General features: G+C 39.5%; 1 protein-coding gene across 2 annotated transcripts in view; it reads left to right on the top strand.

Annotated features, from left to right (window-relative positions):
- The window catches only part of adam9 (ADAM metallopeptidase domain 9), a 68744-nt gene extending 49766 nt beyond the window's left edge, over positions 1-18978 (top strand). The window contains exons 14-23 of one of the 2 annotated variants that reach the window (XM_036578256.1): positions 1007-1202; positions 2329-2434; positions 3363-3546; positions 5406-5486; positions 5594-5699; positions 7254-7395; positions 7517-7598; positions 10265-10294; positions 12174-12244; positions 14622-18978. In XM_036578256.1, coding sequence (XP_036434149.1) covers positions 1007-1202; positions 2329-2434; positions 3363-3546; positions 5406-5486; positions 5594-5699; positions 7254-7395; positions 7517-7598; positions 10265-10294; positions 12174-12244; positions 14622-14682 — 1059 coding nt within the window. In that variant the 3' untranslated portion in view covers positions 14683-18978. The remainder of the gene's footprint in view (positions 1-1006; positions 1203-2328; positions 2435-3362; positions 3547-5405; positions 5487-5593; positions 5700-7253; positions 7396-7516; positions 7599-10264; positions 10295-12173; positions 12245-14621) is intronic. The other variant, XM_036578257.1, reaches the window with a different exon arrangement.
- Positions 18979-23634: the final 4656 nt, after the last annotated feature.

The raw sequence follows: 23634 nt of genomic DNA, 5'->3' as shown, positions 1-23634 counted from the left end.
AGCTCCACTTACTATATAGGTGCACTTTGTAGTTCTACAGTTACAGACTGTAGTCCATCTGTTTCTCTGATACTTTGTTAGCCCCCTTTTACCCTGTTCTTCAGTGGTCAGGACCCCATGGACCAGAGCAGGTACTATTTGGGTGGTGGATCATTCTCAGCACTGCAGTAACACTGACGTGGTGGTGGTGTGTTAGTGTGTGTTGTGCTGGTATGAGTGGATCAGACACAGCAGTGCTGCTGGAGTTTTTAAACACCTCAGTGTCACTGCTGGACTGAGAATAGTCCACCAACCAAAAGTATCCAGCCAACAGCGTCCTGTGGGCAGCGTCCTGTGACCACTGATGAAGGACTAGAGGATGACCAACACAAACTGTGCAGCAGCAGATGAGCTATCGTCTCTGACTTTACATCTACAAGGTGGACTGACAAGGTAGGAGTGTCTAATAGAGTGGACAGTGAGTGGACACAGTGTTTAAAAACTCCAGCAGCACTGCTGTGTCTGATCCACTCGAACCAGCACCACACACACTAACACACCACCACCACGTCAGTGTTACTGCAGTGCTGAGAATGATCCACCATCCAAATAGTACCTGCTCTGTGAGGGTCCATGGGGGTCCTGAGCACTGAAGAACAGGGTAAAAGGGGGCTAACAAAGTATCAGAGAAACAGATGGACTACAGTCTGTAACTGTAGAACTACAAAGTGCACCTATATAGTAAGTGGAGCTGATAAAATGGACAATGAGCGCAGAAACAAGGAGGTGGTCAGAATGTTATGGTACAGTTTGAAAGTTCAGAATCTGTAATATCTCCACTGGTTACAGTGAGCTGTAGTACATGAATAAGTAAACAAGAGGTGAGAAGAGGCATTTGAGACATAGGTAGCGTGAGGAACGGAGATAACATGGTCCCACTGTTATGTTTTGTACCTCCAGCATGCTGAAATTCCGATCTGTCTTCAGATCAGTGACTCACAAATGATCTATAATGTCTCTTTCTCAGTACCTTCCTGGTGGCACCGTCTGCAGGAGCAGCACAGATGAGTGTGATCTGCCTGAGTATTGTAACGGCTCGTCAGCTCTGTGTCAGAGTGACGTTTTCAAACAGAACGGCCACCCATGCCGACAGGGCCAGGCCTTCTGCTACAACGGCCAGTGCCAGCACTATGACAGCCAGTGTCAAGCCATATTCGGCCCCAGTAAGTACAGCAGGAGATTTTCAAACAATAAGTATGTATTTTTAAGGGTTGGTTAGCTATTCGAATTATTCAGTATTACCATGCGACTAAAGTGTAAGGTCTGTGGGAACAAAGGTGAGGAATTTAAGAGTGGACTCACAAATAGATCCCTGGGATTTAAAGGGTTAAGGTACAGACTTGGATGTGTAAAACTGAATTTGTCCATAAAATCTAGACTTTTCTTTGTATTCATTCTTAAAAAGACATCTTGAACATACGCCCAGCTACTATATACTGGGCCACTTAAAATGCCTCTTGTCTGTCTCCGACAATAGACTCAAGCTTTTCAGCTCAGTTATGAGTAGAATGATACAAAAAGATCATTGTGGCATTCAAGGACTGCAGTGGCAAGACTCAACTGCGCCATCTGATGCTGTATTAACCTTACTGCAATGAGATTCTTCAGTGATTGGTTAATGTATTAAGCTGAACTTTCATAGCGTATCTGAATTTATCTGATTATCTGATATCTGATTTTTCCGACCAGTTCTGCGATTGTGATTTGATTGTGATTATTTTCTATAAATGACTTTTTAGACTTGTTTTTCACTGAGTGAGTCCAGCACAGCCATGGTTTCAGACTTGAGGCTTCAATGGTGAATGTAGTATGTCAGATTGCCAGTTGAGCTCAGAGTAATTAGGTTAAATTTCCCCATTTAAAATTTGTGACTTTCACTCTTTCAAATTGTGACTTTGATATAAAAACAAGTAGTTTTACAGCAGTAACTGCTTACAAAGTGAACTTCATGATGCTTTGAGTAGAAGAAAAGAATAACATAGAATACTAAATACATTTCTAAATGTTTATAATAGTTTTATTCAAAATATTTGGAATATTTAGGATAATTTTATTCTGAATAAAATTATTCTAAATAGTTCAAATATTTAGTATAAAATTATTCTAAATATTTCAAATATTTAGAATAAAATTATTCTAAATATTCCAAATATTTTGAATAAAACTATTAGAAATATTTAGAAATGTATTTAGAATTTAATGTTTTCCATAATTTTATCCTTTGGCAAATACAGGTTATTTAATAGAACACCGAAAGTGAACTCTTAATACTTCTGTGTGTGTGAACAGATGCGAAGGCTGCTCCTGAGGCTTGTTTCAAGGATGTAAACTCTAAAGGTGATCGCTTTGGAAACTGTGGCTACCAAAGCTATGGCTTCAAGAGGTGTGAAAGCAGGTACAGTACAGCAGAGAGACATACATACACACAACACATTACTGATATCACTAATCTATCTGTGCTGCCTCCATGGATGAGCTGTGCAGGGTGATAAGAAGTACCACGTTCAACTTGATGCAAGATCGAAACATTTAGTTTTTTTTAATCAGAAAAGCTGCATTCAGACAGATCTGGCTCCAGCAGCATTTTACAGGCTGTGAATTCGCATTCTCATTGCAAGATCAACCTCAAAAACAATAATATTAACACAATAAACGTGTGTTTTTTTAGACCATCCGACTATTTTAAGCAGTGTTCCAGTCCATTCTGATTGCACTAGAAGCATGAGTTAAAAGTGACCTTCATAGAGATCCAGTCAAATCTCACACTCCCACTTTTTACAATGATGGTGGTGTGGTAGTTTCAGAGCAGCTCCTGAGCTGTACTAACGCTGTGTGTGTAAAACTGTTTGATTAGAAAAGAAAAGAAGGGAAAGAGCTGATATTCCTGCTTGAAGCAGTTACATATCTGAACTCAGACCCTCTGACTGAGCTCAGTGTGTTCTGGATGGTACTTATCACTATACTTGCATACAGTTAAATGCAAAATGCTGGATTTAACACATTGGGGGGGGGAAAAGAAAACAAACTGTGCCTTGTGGGAAAGTTATGGCACGTCATACTTTTGTTTTATTTTTCCCAGTGTGTTATACTCAGCAAAAAACAGCTTGGTAGTGCAGCATTTTTAACTGGACACTCAATGTTATTTAATTACACTAAACAGGGGTCCATTGTGAACACTTTATGCATTTTGAGGAAAGCTGACTGCTACGATTTCTTAGAAATTTCTGTGATTAGGTTGAGATTTTTTGTAAACGTTCTGTAAAGCTTGTCTAACCTAGAACAGTTGCTACACATCTTTATTTCTCTCTCTCTCTCTCTCTCAGGAATGCCATGTGTGGGAAGCTTCAGTGTGAGAACGTTCAGTCGAATGTTATATTTGGCATCAAGCCCTCCATAATCCAGACCCCCATTGGTGGGACCACCTGCTGGGGAGTGGACTTTCTGCTGGGCTCAGACGTCCCTGACCCAGGCATGGTCAACGAGGGCACCAAGTGTGGTGAGAACAAGGTCAGACCGAAAACACACCCGCATAAACACGTTCACTCGTGCCATTTTTAGTTTAGTTTTCCGCTCTGCTGATTGACAGACATGGTCTGAAAGTACCAGATATAAACATATTCACACTGATAAAGTCCTGTGCCCAGTAGTTTTAATGTTCAGTATGTAAACAGAGGCATATCGCTACTTTAATTAGAGATAATAATGCAGCATATCGGATTATATTGACTTAAATTGCGTTGTATTGTTGTATCGTGACTAGCAGATCTTAATACTGTCTTGAGTCTAGTGTGCTAGATTGAGGCTGACATTGAGCGTTAGAACGGGACTCGATTGTATTTTTATGATTTTGAGTGCTCTTATAAACTAAAATATAAACATTAACACACACATCTTCTAAGCCGCTTATCCTTCTGGGTCACGGGGTGGAAGGCAGGATACACCCTGGACAGGTCACCAGTCCATCGCAGGGCAGACAGACAGACATATACATTCACTAACACTCACACCTAGGGGCAGTTTAGTGTGTCAAATTGACCTGACTTCATGTGTTTGGACTGTGGGAGGAAACCAACACCGACACGGGGAGAACATACAAACTCCACACAGAAAGGATGCTGGTCACCTGGCCAGGGAATCAAACCCAGGCCGTTCTTGCTTTGAGGCAACAGCGCTACCCCCTGCGTCACCATGCACCATAAACATCAACATATTAACATAAAGCACATTGTTGGTGTCAGCTTATTTATGCTGTATCGAATTGTGGCACCACCATATTATAGTGAATCGATTTATGAATTTTGTGAACTGTTACAGCTCTACACGATTTTTTTCCCTGATTTTAAGATCGATTTGCCCCTTGCGACAAATTTTCACAACCTGAAGCGATTTTCCAGGTCGGGAGCTCGATCTGAAGTGGCTGGTGGCGCGGGTGTGAGCGGAGAAACGAGTGAATCTTTAGCCCTCCGATCGAACTCTGAAGTGACCGGAGACCCTCCGATATTATCAGATGTTTGATATTTATGACTCGAAACGTTCACAAGGCCTGCAGTGTGAGATGGTCAGAGATTTAAGCTGCGTTCACATTACAAGCCTCATTGCTCAAATCCGATTTTTCGCTCAAATCCGATCTCTCTGACAGGATGGTTCACACTCGTTTAGGTAAGTGACTCAAATCTGTCATTAATGTGACGAACCGGCGTCCTGAAATGACCCTCATGCGCACCTCCTACTCAGTAACGTCTGTGAATGAATCACGTGCATCATCAGCACAAACTAACGAGCAGAACGAGCTTCGCTGAAGATAATTAACTCTGATCAGCTCTCAGCTTCATTATTAGAGAGAGACGAAGGAGAAAAAGGTGAGATGAGCTGCTTTTCAACCGTTTACAGGCTTTAACTTCCGTTCGGCGCTGCTGCCATGGTAACGCTGAATGATGGCGCAGCGCAGTGCAAAAAAAGCACATGAAATCAGATCTGAGCGTCACATTAAGGTCGCATGGCCACGAATCGGATACGTATCCGATCCAGGACCACATATGAAAGTGGCTCAGGTGGATTTGAACGGATCAGATTTGCGTCCACACAGCCCTGAAAACATCAGATCCGAGTCACATTAGGGCTAAAAATAGGATTTGTACCACTTTAACCTGGTAATGTGAACATAGCCTTACTCAACGAGGGATTCAAACAACAGCCAATCAGAGCACTAGAAGAGCGGAGAAACAGGCGGAGAGTCGCGTATGAACAGCGGAGCGGAGACCGAGGAGCTGTGTGTAAAACGCAGGCAGATAAGAGCCGATATCATGTTTAAGCCGAAAGCCAGTCAGCAGTTTGCTGATTTATTTTATTGTCTGATATGTTTACAGGTTTGCCAAAACTACGAGTGCAGAAGTGCAGACGTGCTGAACTATGACTGCGATGTAGAGAAGAAATGCCACGGCCACGGGGTGAGTGCCCATTATAATACGTAACCCACAATTACGATATCTTACAAACGCACAGACTCAAAAATAATAAACGTTTACTCTATATATGTGTTGTTTATTGACCGTAGGTATGTAACAGCAATAAAAACTGCCACTGTGACAATGGCTGGGAACCTCCACATTGTGAATCTGCAGGCTACGGCGGCAGCATAGACAGCGGACCCACCTGGAATGGTAGGCATACTGCTAAATATTACGCATTGTGAGCCCTTAATGTGGGTAAATATAAGCCTGCATTATTTTGACCAAAAGGATCAGGGCAGGTTCTTCATTCCAATGCTAAGCTTCATAAGAGACAATATTAGTCTACAAAACTGCATCTTTCTCTGCTAAATGGGTCGCTCTCCATTTGGAGTGGGAATTTAGGTGGATACATTTTTTTAAAAATTAGTTTCATTCATCCCAAAACTAAATAATCTTAATATGTCCATTAACACCTCCTATTATCATATATATGCCAAAAGGAGAGCTTAATTCAAACATATTTTACAGTCACTGGTATTGTATGAATATGGTGTAACACCAGTGACGGTGACTCCAGTGACATTCTGGGTAAAACTGAGGATTCTGTAAATTGGCCAACTCATTATGGGTCAGATGACCTTGTGTATTTAAAATCAGTAATAAAAATGATTTTTATGGCATTATTTGGACAAAATAATTTTTTTAATTACCCAGCCATTAAAGCACATAACACCAGTGACACATAGAAGTTATGCGCTGCCTGATAAGCGAAATTATTAATAAATTAATGAAATGTAGTGAGCTAATGTAGACTTGAGACTTGAGATGCTTCCTCTCTGATGAGCCTCGACCCAAAGAGGCAGTTTAATAGAGCTGAAAATACTGTGTTAAAATGTAAAATAAGAGTCCTGATAACACCAGTGACCAACATCTCTGACAAATGATTTTTTAGAATAAAATGCATTTTTTAAATGTAGTGTAATGTTAATGATATAAAAGGTAAACATGAATTTCTTTTATTTTTCATGAATTTATACAATTTATACAAACCTCTTAAAAATATTGTTTTATATTAAAAATAGTTTCTCAAATGTTGAAAATTGGTTTTGTTTCGAGATGTTTTACAGATGCAGAGCGACTATGAAACAGGATCAAAAAAGAAAAATCAGAGAAATCATAAGGGAAAGGTGTTAAAGGTCATCTGTGTAAATGTACATGCTGACTTTTTGGAGCTGTGCCGAAAATTAGTCATCTTTTTAAGCCCTGCAACCTTCGTGACATGGTTTCCCCTCCAAGTGGAGAATGACACAGAGTATAATTATTAGTGGCACATTTGTTAGTTTAGTCTGCGTAGTACAGCAGCGTGTGATTTTGAATGCAGTCAAACAGTTCTTAGAGAATCAAGATCCACTTTCCCATTAGCTCCCCTTTGTGGACCTTTTGTATCACAACACCTGCTGCTGAAATGTTTCCTGCTGCTGCTGCCAAACAATTCCCAGGGGGAATGTTTCCGTGATACTGTGTAGGACTGTTCAAGGTCATTTAGCTGCAGTTATTTCTTACAGAGGTCATTCAGGTAGCTGATTAAACTGAGGCAGTTAAATGTCTTTATTAAGTAAGTGTATAAAGTTTGATAAAGCAGTGCAGCGTTTGCTGTTTAACTACATTCTGAGAAATAAAGTGGAACCAATCAGCAAATACCCATTAGTGGAAGTGGAGTATTGGTTTAATCTCTCTCTCTTTCTCTCTCTCTCTCTCTCTCAGATAAAGACACCTCTACAAGAGATGGTCTGCTGGTGTTCTTTTTCTTCATTCTTCCTCTCCTGGCTTTGGGTCTCTTCGTCTTCTTCAGGAGGAATGAGCTTCAGCGACGCTTCTGCAGGAAAAAACGCTCTCAGGGTTACGAGTGAGTCCTGCCCACAGTTTAAGTCACTGAATACTGCTGCTCATGGTGTAAATGAGTTTTTTCTGTTGAAATATTGATGCATTGCAGAGTCTTACTTGTGTTTGTTTGTTTGCTGGCGCAGAGCGGACAGCAGGCCTCAGACCAACAACAGCCGAACCCCTGCAAATCAGCGAGGAAACGCCAGCAGCATAGTGAAAGATGGAGTGAGTCAGCAAATATGCTCGTCTCTCTCACACGTCACCACACTGTGCTCACTTAACCTACACACCGCCTCAGTAAACATACTAAACTTACAGCTAACCCAGAGTTAACCGTAGATGTAGTGTGTAACTAATCTGTATTGAGTAGTGAGGAAAATGTGCCTTGTTTCTGCGTTTGTCTCCATTTTGAACAGCAAATAGCACAGCGTAACTATCAGGGCTAGTTCCACAAATGGAGCTGGACTTAGCTTTTATGCACAACATGTCCAAAAGTTTGTAGACACCTGCTCATCCAGCGTTTCTTCTGAAATCAAAGGTATTAGTTGCTCTATACTTCAAGGCTTTACAGCAGGTAAAAGTGGGCCGAACCTGATTTTCTCACCAAAATCAGATTTTTTTTGTTTGGCTGTTCACAATATCTTTTAAATGTGGTCTGTATGTGACATCAGTCTGAACAGATCAGCTCTTAAACTGATCCGCATGCGCAAAAGAACAACGCTTCACGTTGCTTCACGCGGCTCATCCAGAGGTAAACAATCAAAATGGATGTAACAGTAACAGCCACTTCTGGAGGTCCTGGTTTCATCTTCACCAGCATCACAGGAGCTAATAAGAAGTTCCGAAGGCTGACAGCTGGGCTCGTCGCCCAGAACGCGCTTTAACCCTTTAGTGTCTTCTAATACAAAACATCACCCCAAATGTTTCTGAGGTCTCAGCAGCGTGAAATGATAACGGATGTCGAGTTAGACTGACGAAAGAAAGTTACATGAATTCAGATCTGGCTGTTTAGACTGAGTTGCATTGCTGCATATTGGATACGTATCGAATTTCAGTACCACATATGAAAGTGTCCCAAATTGGACGCTTTGCTGTTCACCCTGGCACACAGACAGCACATCTGTGCCACAAAGGAAGGAAAAAATCAGATTTGGGCCACTTTTACCTGCTGTGTGAACAAATCATTAGTGAGGTCAGGTACTGATGTTGGATGATCAGTTCTGGACATTCCAACTCATCCCAAAGATATTGGGTGGATCTCCGTCACTCCAGAGAACCACACAGCCCAATGCTGGGGGGCTTTATACCCCTCTAGCCAACTCTTTGCATTGGGCATGTTGACGTTAGGCTCATGTGAGGCGGCTCCAGAGCATCCCAGTCTTTTGGTCATTGAACACCTGTGTTAGCGATGGGTGTGCCTTAAAGTAGCTGAATTCACTAAATAGAAGCCGTGGACTGGACACTTTTGGACATCTAGTGTAGTTCTAAGTCAAATACATAGTCTAGTGTAGTTATAACTCATGTATTCCATGTATCAAACGTGGTCATCTTGGTCAGGCAGGTTGCATCCATACTTTGAGAAGACAGACAATAAACATCTCGATAGTAGAACACAAGTGAGTGCACGTGATCGTCAGTGTTATATTGCTTTCATACAACATTTTTGCAGTATAAAGAAAAAAATAAGACAAAGAAACCCTGAATGTTTTTTAAAATATATCATGACTATCAGAACAAAAGCTCCAAACAGTAACTGTGACGTAGAAGGAAAAACATCTTAATATATAATGCTTGTAATGGTTAACTGATCCATTCATTGTGAAATTTTCACACAGAAAAAGGCAAAAAAAGCCAAAAAAAACATGGAGAAACAAGGTTTAGTTCTGACAGTGAAAATGTTCTTCAATTTTAGGCATTAGTAGTTTCTTCTGTCAAAATGTAGTTCCAGAGCCAGTTTATGAGGAGCCTGGCCTCTTCCTATTTCCCTCGTTATATCAAAAACAGGACTGCTCAACAGCAGAGGGCGCCCCCTTGCGAGTCCTCAATGAATGGGAGTAAAAGGAGCTAAACAGCTAAAAACTAATAGTTAAAGTAGTTCGTAATCACTCACCCAGAACTTTCCTTTCTTTTTATAAAGTAGAAGAATGTATTTCACTAAAAAAGCAAAGGAAACTCACCTGTATGTTTCCTTTTTTCTCTAGCAAACAGGTTTTGGGCAGCAGGACGCTAACATTACTGTTACTGAGTGCTGATTGGTTGGCGAGCAGAGCAGCTCATTGGCTGTTCGTGCTCACTGATGGCATGAACGAACATGAGGCGCCTTTTTAAACTCCTGTAATTCAAGTTCCAAAGCGCTCAAGAATACAACAGCAGTGTTAAAGTGTTTTATGCTGCTCTGTGTTCAGAAAATTAATGTATTCTTTTATATTAAAAATGTTTGAAGCATTTATAAACTAAAATGAATTTTGCTCAAATGCTCCATTCATTTTGGACTTACTCAGAAGCGCCCTCTAGCGTTTGAGAAAGATAGAAGACATTACAGAGTGTTAAATCTCCTCTCTACAAGTTCTCTGGTAGCTCCATCACCTTAGAGGAAAGCTACAATTGTTGTTACTTAGCAACTGTTGGCTGGTGAAACGTTACAGCCATGGTGAAAATTGTGCTTTCATCTAATGTAATAACACAGATATAAAGCTGTTCAGCCAATCAGATTTTGAGACAAAGAATTGCTGTATAAATAGCCAATAACATTGAATTATTGTGTATTTTCAGATCGATGAAACTTTTAATTCCACAAACCACTTTCTAGCACTTTCTTCTAAATATCTCCCCATAGCTTAAAACTGACTCGTAATGCCAACGTTGTTCTCTCTCTCCTGTTTATCATGAAGCATCAGGCTCAGTTATTGCCACCTGAGGAGGTAAATGTTTTTGAATGTGTATATTTAACTCGGTCAGGCTTTAATTGGCTCCACGGGACGACTCTGCAGCTGCTTGTCCTGCCCCCTCCTCTGCTCCTGCGCTCCGTCACAGCCCTCTTTTCTTTTCTGTCCGTCTAATTATCTGTGTGCCGAAAGGACGATGTTCCCCTCCGCAGCCACAAAACCCCTCTGAGACGGTCTAAACCTCTGCACATCCTCATTGGATTCATTTACAGCAACTCAGAAATGAAACTTTTTCTTGTGTGTGCAGACAGAGTGGAGGGGTTCTGTTGCTGTGCGCTTATGGTTTTAGGTTGTTGTGGTAATAGTCTGACTAATCTGCCTTTACTGAGCATGGCTGAAGCTGAACCTGAAGGAAACCACCTTTTCTGTTTATGCATGATCTTCTGTTTGTCTGTATTTCCCTCGATCTCCTGAATTCCTTCCCTCAATGTGAATGATTATGCCTTGTCTGCTTTATACGGTACATGGGTTAAAGTGTATGTAGGTGTAATGTAATGAGGATATTCACAGTGAGTTACAGTTCAAAATACAAGGGAGCAGCCTTGTGTTAATGTGTAGAACTAAATGAATGTCTAATGTGTGCTCCGAATTCAAGGAATGGTAAATTCACAATATAATAAACCCGTAATAAATAAAATATTCCAGTTCTGATATATTGCAACATAACTATAACGTACCGATGTACAGATTCCAATTCTATATCAAATAACACATCCTAAACCATGGAATATTCAGTAACATCTGCTTCACTTAATATTGCAATATATCAGTTATATTATATACAATACTGTGACCACCCTTCACTTTTTTAATTTCCAGTCAATCAGTCATGAAGTACAAGTTGTTCGTTTTTCAGCAGATATTTCTGAAGAGATTAGATATCAGGAAAAACAGGAGTTTCTAAAACTGGTCTTATTAAAAGCTACAGAGAAAATGAGACTCCTAACAACCACCTGGAAGACCTGGTTGACACCAAAACTGCCCCCATCAGATAAACAGCACTTAAAGCTTTCATCTTTGAGAGAGAGGAGAAAATCAAGCTGCTTCAGATCTGAAAACATCCACAGGTGTTTCTGTCCATCCTTCCACTGTGAGAAGACGACTCAGCGCTGTGGGTCTGAAAGGATGTGTAGCTGTTCAAGAAGAACCTCACTGAGAAAAGGAGACGGACACATCAAACAAAGAAGCTGAACAATGGACTGACCACCCCCAGAGTCCAGACCTCAACACCACTGAATGTGTCCAGTATTTGGATTTTGAAGCAGAGAATGCGACCAACGTCTCGGACTGAACTTCGGAGGTGTGGAAAAGCATTCCTGCAGATTTCTTTTATTAACTGAAAGTGAGTCTCCTGAAAAGAACGGAATCCGAAAGGTGGACACACTAATCTGCACTGTTGTATCCTGCTAAATATTAGTACTTTTTCATGACACTAAAATTGGTCAGCTTGTACTTCACAGCCGTGTTGACGGGAAATTAAGCAAACGAAGGGTGGTCTCTGATTTCATCACTAGTCATTTACACTGTTTACAAATAAACAAAATAAAATTTACTCTTGAATTTGCTTGAAAGTAAAATACAGTGAAATATTCTGTTTTGTCAGCACAGAGTGTTTTCATTAGCGGTCACTGTGGTCCTGGTCTGCTTCCGTGAGTCTCACTGTAATTAAGTTTGACCCTCACTGGAATATCCTCACTACGCTCCATTGAATTAAGACAGGGCTGCAGAGCCTCTGCTGCTGATCGCTTTGGCAGTTATCTCAAACTGATCTCTCCTAATGAATAGATGTGTGAGAGGTGGGGTTTGAGGGGTTTTTGTATGCAGATAAAGTGTTTATGACCTTTTCTCTCTGCAGGTGGTTCAGACAAGCAAGACTTCGTCAGCGCCAGCGTACGCCACCCGACCACCACGCCCTCCGTTTTCACGGTAATATTTCATAGTCACTCAAAGTTTGGGTAAATTCTCTTTAAATTACCAGACTTTCAGAAAACGTTTCCAGTCGACTGAGATTAGTTTGATACATTGAAGATATTATATTATCTCCAGTAGCTATTGTTTAAATTTTTGCTAGTATTTTTATTAGGATTTGAGATATACAGGTTCTAAAAAAGTGGGCGTGGCCCTAAAATGAATGCCTTGGCATTCGTAAGTTAATACCTGTGAACTACCGATGTTAGATGCATTAATATTCCTCCATGATATCTCCACACTGAAGTGCGTCAGATCTTTCAGTGTTTTTATGTTTACTGCTCATTTTACAGGCTTCTTGTTAATTAAGTCTTAGTCTTAAACTGTTAGGTTAACTGTTAGGTTTCTGATTTATGAGCCGTTAAATATTAGAACAATCTTATCATGGGAAATAATACATTGTGTTAAATAATAGACACGTTCTGAGTGGGGAGATATAAAGTGCTCCAAAGTTGCTTCAGATAAAAAAAAAATTTAGTGTTCAAATGTTTGGAATCATATTTCATTTGAATATTATTGATTATTTTATATACAGTAACTTAAACAAAAACGATTTAAATACTCTTTAACAATTCAATAAGTAATTTTACATGTTTTAGTCAATATTTCAAGTATTTTGGCAACAACAATAAGTTATTCAAGAAAATAATATACTGCAGTTATTTATTTACAGATTTTTTTTCGGTCAAATTGCCTCAAGATTATAACTTTTGAAATACAAGGCAGTATAGATGTTTATTTTATTGTAGCTTCATGCAGTCATTTTAGAATCTACAGCTCTGGTCATTATTCAGGACACGTTCAGGTCTAACATTTCATAAGTAACTTAAGTGATTTATTCATTTATTTACAGCTTCTCACTAATTCCTTGTAATTGCATAAACTTGTGAAGGTGCACAGTAGTATATAAGAATAATGTATGTATTTATCTACCCACATACTGCTTTTACAGCAAAGACTACAAAGTTTTGAATCCGAGTGTATGTACGTATATAAAAAGGTAAACACATATCTCTGTATCTTCGGTTTTGGTAGTTAAACACACCTTAAACCACAGAACTCCTCAGAAGTTTCATGCATCTAGAATCAGTGTTTCAAAAAAAAAAGTAACTTTTATACGTTTTTCTGTAGCACTTTTTTTTTTTAGCCAGAAGTTACAGCCATAATCACTTTTTAAAGCCCCTGTAATTCAGAAACTAATGAAGATACAAGCTCAAAATATAATTATGAATTAACCCTCATAGCAACTCAACTACACACAAAATATTCTTTACCTAAAGCACACTGTTATGGGATGTGATCATTAAAGGGCCCGTTTGATGGAAAACCAAATTTTCCTTTCCTTTCCTTCCTTGGTTCACTCACCAGTCCATACAGTCCATGTATAGTAGGGAGTGTATAGTGTATATATAGTAACACATTTACATTTATCCTCCTATTCAGTGTGCAGCAGTTTAGCTCCACCCATTCACACTGAAGTTATCAGGAATGTTTCAGCCCAGACTGCTTTTTGAATGAGGTGCAATAAAGCACCACCAGTCACAACAGATAAAGGCACAGTAACAAAAACTGTTTTAATCTAAGGGATAAAGAGAGGTTGGAAAATGGTCATGTAACAGTGAATTACGACTGGTTCAAAAACTGGTTATACATGGACTTCAGGGACCCTTTAACAATGAATTCTTATTATTGTGCTTTACTTTTTTGTGTTTTTGTATTATTTGGTATTTATGGAGTTTTATGCAGCCGTGAGCTGTATTTATATTCGTATGTTGAGGTATAAATAATCGCAGTGTTTAAAGGCCCATATTTTACACATTTCGTGCATTTTAAGGTCGACTTATAAAGTTTGTGTAGGTTTATGTATTAAAAACAAAAACAAGTCGTACCTAATTTTTACATGACCAGTTCCAAAACTCTCTTAATACCTTTTAAACAGACTAATTTTGTTTCAGTACTTTTAAGACTATATATATGATCTCTGTTCTGACTGGCTGCTCTGAATTGTGCCTTGTTTAAAAAGCAGTCCAGGCTGAAACATTCAGTGTGAATGAGTGCTGCTAAACTAAGAGAACGTATGTAAACGTATGTATACGTGTTGGTATTTGGGGCATCACGAAAACAGTGAATTCCAAATGGCCATATATGGAAACTCAAGCTACCAGGGAGTTAACAGGGAATGTAAACTTTACAGTGTTTACATTCTAAACTGACTCTTCTTTAAAAAAGTGAGAAATTTTGTTTGTCTGTCATACGAGCCCTTTAATTCAAAACCCATGTGTCCAAGTACTGTTTGGACCCTGACTTCTGGAACGTTCTCTCTCTCCCCACACAGGCCGCCCCCTCCGGCTGCTCAACTTCTGCCCCAGAGACCAGCCCCCCCTCCCCCCGTATAACGCACGACACACACGTCCAGCCAGGCAGGTGTGTGCATGCGCGTGTGTGGGGGAGGCCAGGTGATATTTGTGTAATGTGAGTGTTTGGGGGTGTCCAAGAGGAATCAGCTGCTTGCGTCACTCTGCCCTCCCCCGAAGGCTCCGCCCCCACTTTGTCACCCCCCATGAGCTTTGGAACAGTTGTCGGCTGTCAGTCAAACAGCAGCTAAGCCGAAGCAGCTATGGCCGCTGTTCTGAGAGGAACCTCCCGCAATACATCACTGAGCACATGGTGGGACCTAGAGAACCTCAGCCAATGAACTGGGACCCCCTGACGCTTTCGAATTACGGTGTCTACGGCAACAATCCCCTATCTGTATTGTTATGACTATTACGTGCTGTAAAAGACCAGGACCACTGCAACTGATTGCACTTCAGTAATATTCACTGCGTATAAGAATGTATAGAAACGTACAGAACCCTTCTTAGATAGCCTTTTTTGAAGTGTTGGCAAGGATTGACTTCATTATTGAGGACCTTGTTTTTTTTCACTTACACTTATTTTGGAGTAAAATTCGCGACGGTTGCTGTTAACTGCAACAAGCACGGTTCTACACAGAGAATGAGGTGTCAATGCAGTTTACTATTTTATATTTTATATAGTTTTATTTCATGCAAAACTATACACACACATATACAGCCGTATGCAAAAGTTTGAAAACTCCTGCACAATGACGTTTTATTGATTTTCTAAGTGAAAATAAATGAACACATTGTCTGCAGAGAACACACTAAAATATGGCATTTTCTGAGAATTTAATGCACAACCTCTGTTTATTTGTTGAGATTAACATACTGGGGGAAAGATTACTCAAAATGTAAAATGTGCCATGACTTTTAAAAAGGACACATTTGATGCTTTATTTTTTCTCCAAAATGTAAAATTTAGCAAATAAACAGTAATTACGCATAAATATGACAATTTTCTGGAAATTTTCATGCGTAATTTCTGTTTACTTGCTGAGTTTAGGTTGGGGAAAAATAAAACATACAGTCTAAAATGTGCCATAAATTTTGCACAGACCACATTTTTTTTTAATGTTAAATTAACAGTAATTGTGTATTAAAATGTGCAGAGGTGTGTTCTCTGTAGAGGATGTTTTAACTGGTTTTCACTTAGAAAATCAACAAAACATGTCATTTGAGGGTGCACAAACTTTTGCATACAGCTATACACAAATATTGCGTATTTCATTTTTGTTGTTCTTTTTATTTTTTTGTACCTGAAAACCCAAACTGTGTGAGTACATTTCATATATATATAATGGAGTACTGTGCAAAGTATCACCCTTCCTTTATTTAATATTTACAGTCAAAAAGGCCATTCAGGCCGTTTTTAACTCAGAATGGAAATTTGTCTGTATTTGTTGTGTCCACCCTTTGCTTTTATTCCAGCTTCCCTTCTTTTCAGGAGACTCACTTTCAGCTTCTCAAAGAATCTCCAACGTTCAGTCTTAGAAGCTGGTTGATCATTTTCTGAAGTAATCAAACACGTTCAGTGATGTTGAGGTCTGGACTCTGGGGTGGTCAGTCCATCGTTCAGCTTCTTTGTTTGATGTCTGTCTCCTTTTCTCAGTGAGGTTCTTCTTGAACAGCTACACATCCTTTCAGACTCACAGAGCTGAGTCGTCTTCTCACAGTGGAAGGATGGACAGAAACACCTGTGGATGTTTTCAGATCTGAAGCAGCTTGATTTTCTCCTCTCTCTCAAAGATGAAAGCTTTAAGTGCTGTTTATCTTTGGTGTCGACCAGGTCTTCCAGGTGGTTGTTAGGAGTCCCATTTTCTCTAGAGCTACTAATCATTTTTTGAACTCAATTTTTGGGAACTGTTTTTTCCACTTATTTTCCTTTGACGTTCTCCTTACTTACGCAGGTTGATAGTTTTACAGCTAATTTCCTCAGAAACATCTCCTGAAACGTGAACAACTTGTATTCTATGGCTGTTTTGACTGGAATTAAATAAATGAAGGGTGACTTTTGCACAGCACTGTATATATAATGTTAATCTCTTTTAATAAGCCATGTGGAAATTATGTCATCAGGCAAAGTTACAGAGGAAGGTTTTTATTTTGTGCGCAGTTTTTTAAAGCCTAATTTCAGGTAAACATTTCTCAGTCCAACCGTGAAACCTAATAACACCTGTTCAGGTTTTTAATACTGAGTTGCTTCCTCAGAGTCAAAAGTCAAAGTTCGAAAACTGCAATACACACTGACTTTAAGCTCAGTGACCTTCGGTTACACGTCAGATACTATCAGTGTTATCAGTGTTGCCGTGTGCTCTGTGACGGTTCCAAGTGCTTTAGATCCACTACAGTATAATTGCACCATCCAAACGTGACTTTCATTCACATTGATTTTTACTTCATTTGCCAAGTCAGAGGCTGTCCCACTTTACAAGGATGTCCAATCAGGTAAACAGAGTGACTCAGTGTTCGAACTGCAGTTATTTTAACGTCACTTTCGTTTCGGTGGTTGTGTTTTGGTGTAACCTTGACTCTAGCTGCGTTTCAGACATCAAGGGCTACATGATGATACTCACTATGCCATGTGTGACAGCAGGAAGGTTCGCTGAGTGCAAAGCCATGTTCAATAATGCAATATCCTACAGTGTAGCTCTCAGAGGACGTGATGAAGATAACAGCCTAATAAACCGTTCTTCTGTAATAGCAGATATGCAGATTTACAATGCTGGACTACATGTCCATTCTGTGTTATGTCATCTACACATACTTTGCTCCTGCTGACTTTTTCAATGGCGCACTGAACATTACTGGTCATTACGGCAACCCGTTCACAGGCTGAGTGAAGTGCCATAGCGTATATTTAGAAAACCTCTATAGCTACATTTCCACCAAATTTCAGGTATTTTTGGTGATAAAATGTCATTTTGTGCAAAAAAAAACTGCTTAGATTTTGATTTATCAATTAAAAAAAACTTTGTGTTCGACACATTTCCATTTCTAATTTCATGCACATCACAACTCATGTAGCTTTGGCTTCACTGACATCCCCATAACTGATTATTATATTAAGGACATTTTGTTTATTTATTTGTTTTTATTTTATTACTGTTGTAAACCATTTGAGCTGTTTGAGCACTTTCCATTTAGAAAAGCTGTAGCTTTTTTCTGACATCTCTCTCTGTAAGTGCTAAAAAAGAGGCAGCATTTCTTTTACAAACCTCTTGTCTTTATGTGGGTTGACATCGGTCACATTTCACAGAATTTACGCATAAATTAATATTTGTGAACAAAGTTTTATTCCTCGGAAAAAAAAAAGTTTTCAGTATAGATTTTCGCAACATTTTAAGAATCGACCATTTTTTCACTAAAGTTTTGGGTTTTGTCGACATTTGTAAAGTATTACTAGCAGCTTCCTTTTAAAAAGTGCACAGTTGTGTGCAGAAGTTTGTAAACGCTCTCAGTAAAACTTACCCTTTTTATTGACTTCTAAGTAAAAATATGTTGGGAAGAAGCTTAAATATAACTTTTCTGGACATTTTAGTGCGCAATTTCTATTTATTTGCTGAGTTTAACATATTGGGGGGAAAAAACAATACATACAGTATAAAGTGTGCCATAACCTTCACACAGACCACATTTTTTTAATGTTAAATTCAGTAAATAAACAGTAATTGTGCATTAAAATGGGCCGAAGTGTGTTCTCTTAGGATGTCTTCACTTGTTCACACTTAGAAAATCAACTTGACCGGGGTGCACAAACTTTCGCACACGACTGTATGCTTCATTTTGAAGCTCTAAAACTCTTGGAAATGTAGCTATTGAGTGTTCTCTACGACTTTCCGTCATTAGTGCGATAACGAACACATTTAACTTACATTATTTGCCGGAATGTGTCTATTAATGCAAGTCACTGTATCTGTATTGACGCCTAAATGACGACTTTTATTATGAGTGGACTGTTTTATAGATCATTGCATTGATTTTTCTTTCTATGTTTTTTTTTTTCTCCTTTTCTTGATCTTATATGGTCTGATTGCACTGTGTTCCCAAATCTTCCAGGTCTTATACTGTTGCTTGACTTGCAAGGTGACCTTTGAACTAGAACCAAGCGAAAGAGCAACTCATGGAAGTGTCTGTGATGAACGTAGACGGGAACTGTGAGATATTATGCCAGTGTTTCACAATTAAAGGACAGGCTCAAGATTGCTTGCGCGCTTTGTGGTGTGTTGGTGATGGTTTTATATTGGTATCGCAAATGAAAACAATAAAAATCACTGCTATGTTTCTACAGGAGCTCCTGACATGAATCCTCATGCGTTTGTTTCACCATCAGTGCTGCGTTCACAAGAACCGTATTCAGTTCAGTTTCAATCCAGTCTGTTCTGTAACATCGATAGACTGGATACATGGAGGTCAGACCTACAGTCTTAAAAAGATGGTCCTTCAAGGGTTCTGTAGTAAAGACAATGATTCTGTATAGAACCCAAAGAACATTTCATGCTTAAATAGTTCCATGAATGGTGAAATGGTTCTTTAGATTGATGGAGAATGTGTTGTCTCTGTTTCTATATAGAAGCTTTTTGAAAATGATTCTATATAGCACCAAAACGTTTCTGCTATCTTAAAAAAGATGGTTCTCCAAGGGTTCTTTAATAGAGAAAATGGTATATGGAACCATGAACATGCAAAGAACCCTTTTCATGATTAAATGGTTCTATGCATGGTGAAATGGTTCTTCAAATTGATTGAGAACATGTTGTCTCCGTTTATTATTTTATATAGCACCAAAAAGGTTGTGCTATCTTACAAAAAGATGGTTCTTCAAGGGTTCTTTAGAAGAAAAAATAGTAAATGGAACCATGAACACTCAAAGAACCATTTGCAGGCTTAGCTTAAATGGTTCTATGCATAGTGAAATGGTTCTTCAGATTGATGGAGAATGTTGTTAATGATTCCATATAGAACTTTTTTGAAAATGATTCTGTATAGCACCAAAAACGTTTCTGCTATCTTTAAAAATATGGTTCTCCAAGGGTTCTTTAATAGAGAAAATGGTATATGGAACCATGAACAGTCAAAGAACCTTTTGCATGATTAAATGGTTCTTTGCATGGTGAAATTGTTCTTCAGATTGATTGAGAATGTGTTGTCTATGGTTCTACACAAAACCAAAAAGGGTTCTTCTGTCTTAAAAAAGTTGGCTCTACAAGGATATTTCAGTAAAGAAAATGGTATATGGAACTATGAACACTAAAAATTTCATACTTAAATGGTTCTATGACTGGTAAAATGGTTCTTCAGATTGATTGAGAATGTGTTTTATATGGTTCTATATAGAACCTTTTTGAAAACGATTCTATATGGCAACAAAAAGAGTTCTGCTATCTTAAAAAGATGGTTCTACAAGGGTTCTTTAGTAAAGACCGAGGGAACCCTTTGCATGATTACAGGGTTTTTGCATGGTGAAATGGTTCTTCAGATTGATGGAAAATGTGTTGTCTATGGTTCTATATAGAACCTCTTTGAGAATGGTTCTACATAGCGCCAAAAAGGATTCCGCTATCTTTTAAAAAGATGGCTCTACAAGTGTTCTTCGGTAAAGAAAATGGGATATGGAAACATGAGCACTTATAGAACCCTTTCCATGGTTCTAAAATTGTTCTACGAATGTTGAAATCATTCTTCAGATTGATGGAGAATGTGTTGTCCAAGATTCTATATAGAACCTTTTTGAAAATTATTCTAGATAGCACCGAAAAGGGTTCTATCTTTTAAAAAGATGGTTCTTCAAAGGTTCTCAAGTAAAGAAAATGGTACAATGAACCATGAACACTCAGAAAATCATAAAACGGTTCATCAGATTGATGGAGAATGTGCTGTAGACGGTCCTATCTGGAACATTTTTGAAAAGGGTTCGTCTATTGTTACGATGTCAAGCAGGTAACAGTTGAAGAACCCTTTTCGGTGCTATATAGAAACCTTTTCAAAAGGGTTCAGTCGGCCAGTGACCAGCTGTTTTCTGTGGTTGAGGATGGAGGTTTCAGAAACTTCAGACATGAGCCCAGAATTCACAATGGGCCATACTTCTCGGACGTCACGGTACCAGAATTACACATTACCAACCTATTTAATCTCGTCTCGTGTCACACGCAGGCGGCTACAAGCCTTTTCCAAAGCAGCAGTTTGGACATGTAATGTAGGCCTGACGTCATTGTTCAGCCTGACTGCTCAGTGGGTGGATGAAGTTACACCAGATTTTTATGTGAGAATTGATGGGAGAATGTGCTGTAGATGGTTCTACATAGAACCTTTTTGAAAAGGGTTCTATATAGCACCAAAAAGGGTTCTTCTATTTGAACAAGCTTGACATCATAACAATAGAAGAACCTTTTTTGGTGCTATATAGAACCCTTTTCAAAAAGGTTCTATGTAGAACCATCTACAGCACATTCTCCATCAATCTGAAGAACCCTTTCACGATGCGAAGAACCCTTTGATCACGCCAAGGATTCTTGAGCGGCTTTTCCACTGTGTGGTACAGCTCGACACGACTCTACTCGCTTTTGGTACCAGCCTCATCGTTTTCCTCTGCAGATATAGACCACTGTAGTCGTGTGTCATTGAGTATGTTTACATGCACTTATTAATCTGCTAAAAACTACAGAAAATCTGATTTTGTCAGTAATCCGACCAACGCGTTTACATGCACTTGAGTAATCAGATAATGGGGGTCTACATGAGTCAGACAGTAATCAGATTTCTGCTTTGCAACCAGCCAATAAACTCTAGACGATATCATGACGTAATGTAAAACTCAAACTTCATACCACAGCTTTTTTTTAAACATTGCACCACTTTAGCTGAAAATATGAACATAAATCATCTAGAAGATGAAGAATTTTTAAATCCTTCATTTCATCAAGCATGTAGTCGGTTTCTGCCTAGCTTCAGAAGCATTTTGCTGCGTTTCAAAGCAATCACTTATTTCCAGTACCACCGTCTGTTTTCACACATGCTCAGACTGAGAAATCCGAAAGAAATCAGAGTAAGAGTTCACATGCACTGAGAAATCTGATTACTGAGCTAAAATCCAGCCTCTTTATTGGATTTCCTAATCGGATTTCTAGACCTTACTCCGATCTAAGAAATCGGAGTGTGCTGTTTGCATGACCGTTTGAGAAATCAGATAACTGCAGAAATCCGACTATGATCGGATTATTGAGTGCATGTAAACGCACTCATTCTGCTTAATTTCTCTATGTCCAAAATGAGTGGGGTTTTCGGAAAATCGCCTCTATCGTACCGTGTTAATTAAAATGTTCAGAACCCGATACGTTTTGTCCGCTGTACATTTTTCTCATCGTATCACTGAATCCTCTGAATTACGAAGTGGTTAAAGAGCCTTAATACTAATAACGCTGCAAGCTATGCAAGCTAAAGCTACTGTGCATCAATTTGATGTCACTAAACTACACGAAAGTAAGATGGGCCCTGGTGGTGTCCTGACAAGTTGTGCTACCTTATCAAAATGTTTTTATAGATATGCCTGTAAGTAAAACCTCTAGGTAGGCCTACAACTCCTTAACTCCTTACAGTGGTCCATAGTATCCCCTCAATGTAGTTGGTCGTCATAGCGACGCCAAATGAAACTGCCGAGACATGAAGAAGAAGCTCATGGTAACAAAAGAGTGCTGAGAAAAACAGCAGAGTTTGGAAAATATTATTTCAGAGGACGAGACGATTCTGGTCACTCATAAAAAGGCGACACAAGAGGCTGTGCTAACCTGGTAGCTAACGTTAGCTATATGTGTTTAGCAATTCTTTTCGACCAATCAGTAGTCTGCAGCGTGGTTACGTCACCTTTTGGTATTGGCTCAGCTTGCATTGGGACCTCGATAGAGGTGTTACCAAAAATAGTACCTGGTACCAACTACCAGATTTGCCTAGTGGAAAACCAAAAAAGGCGACTGTTCATGGTTCTGTATAGACCTACGTACTAAAGAACACTTGAAGAACCATCTTTTTTTTAATGTGTTGTTTTCTGGCCGGCACCCGTTAACACACTGTGACACACTATCCTACACTGACCAGGCATAACATTATGACCACCTCCTTGTTTCTACGCTCATTGTCCATTTTATCAGCTCCACTTACTATATAGGTGCACTTTGTAGTTCTACAGTTACAGACTGTAGTCCATCTGTTTCTCTGATACTTTGTTAGCCCCCTTTTACCCTGTTCTTCAGTGCTCAGGACCCCCATGGACCCTCACAGAGCAGGTACTATTTGGGTGGTGGATCATTCTCAGCACTGCAGTGAGACTGATGTGGTGGTGGTGTGTTAATGTGTGTTGTGCTGGTATGAGTGGATCAGACACAGCAGTGCTGCTGGAGTTTTTAGACACTGTGTCCACTCACTGTCCACTCTATTAGACACTCCTACCTTGTCAGTCCACCTTGTAGATGTAGTCAGAGACGATAGCTCATCTGCTGCTGCACAGTTTGTGTTGGTCATCCTCTAGTCCTTCATCAGTGGTCACAGGGCGCTGCCCACAGGTCGCTGTTGGCTGGGTATTTTTGGTTGGTGGACTATTCTCAGTCCAGCAGTGACACTGAGGTGTTTAACAACTCCAACAGCACTGCTGTGTCTGATCCACTCAGACCAGCGCAACACACACTAACACACCACCACCACGTCAGTGTTACTGCAGTGCTGAGAATGATCCACCACCCAAATAGTACCTGCTCTGTGAGGGTCCATGGGGGTCCTAGTAAATGGAGCTGATAAAATGGACAGTGAGCGTAGAAACAAGCAGGTGGTCATAATGTTATGCCTGGTCGGTCTTTGTTACCTGAATCTGAATTTCACTATCAGATCAACTGCATCACGCTGCAAACCATAGGTCTAAGCCGTGACGTCACGTTGCGCGTGACGTACCAGCCTCGAGAC

The sequence above is a fragment of the Colossoma macropomum genome, unplaced genomic scaffold, assembly GCF_904425465.1.
Source record: "Colossoma macropomum unplaced genomic scaffold, Colossoma_macropomum, whole genome shotgun sequence".
Taxonomy (NCBI): Eukaryota; Metazoa; Chordata; class Actinopteri; order Characiformes; family Serrasalmidae; genus Colossoma; species Colossoma macropomum.
Note: the sequence above shows the minus strand (reverse complement) of the source record. Positions and strands in the feature narration are given on the sequence as shown.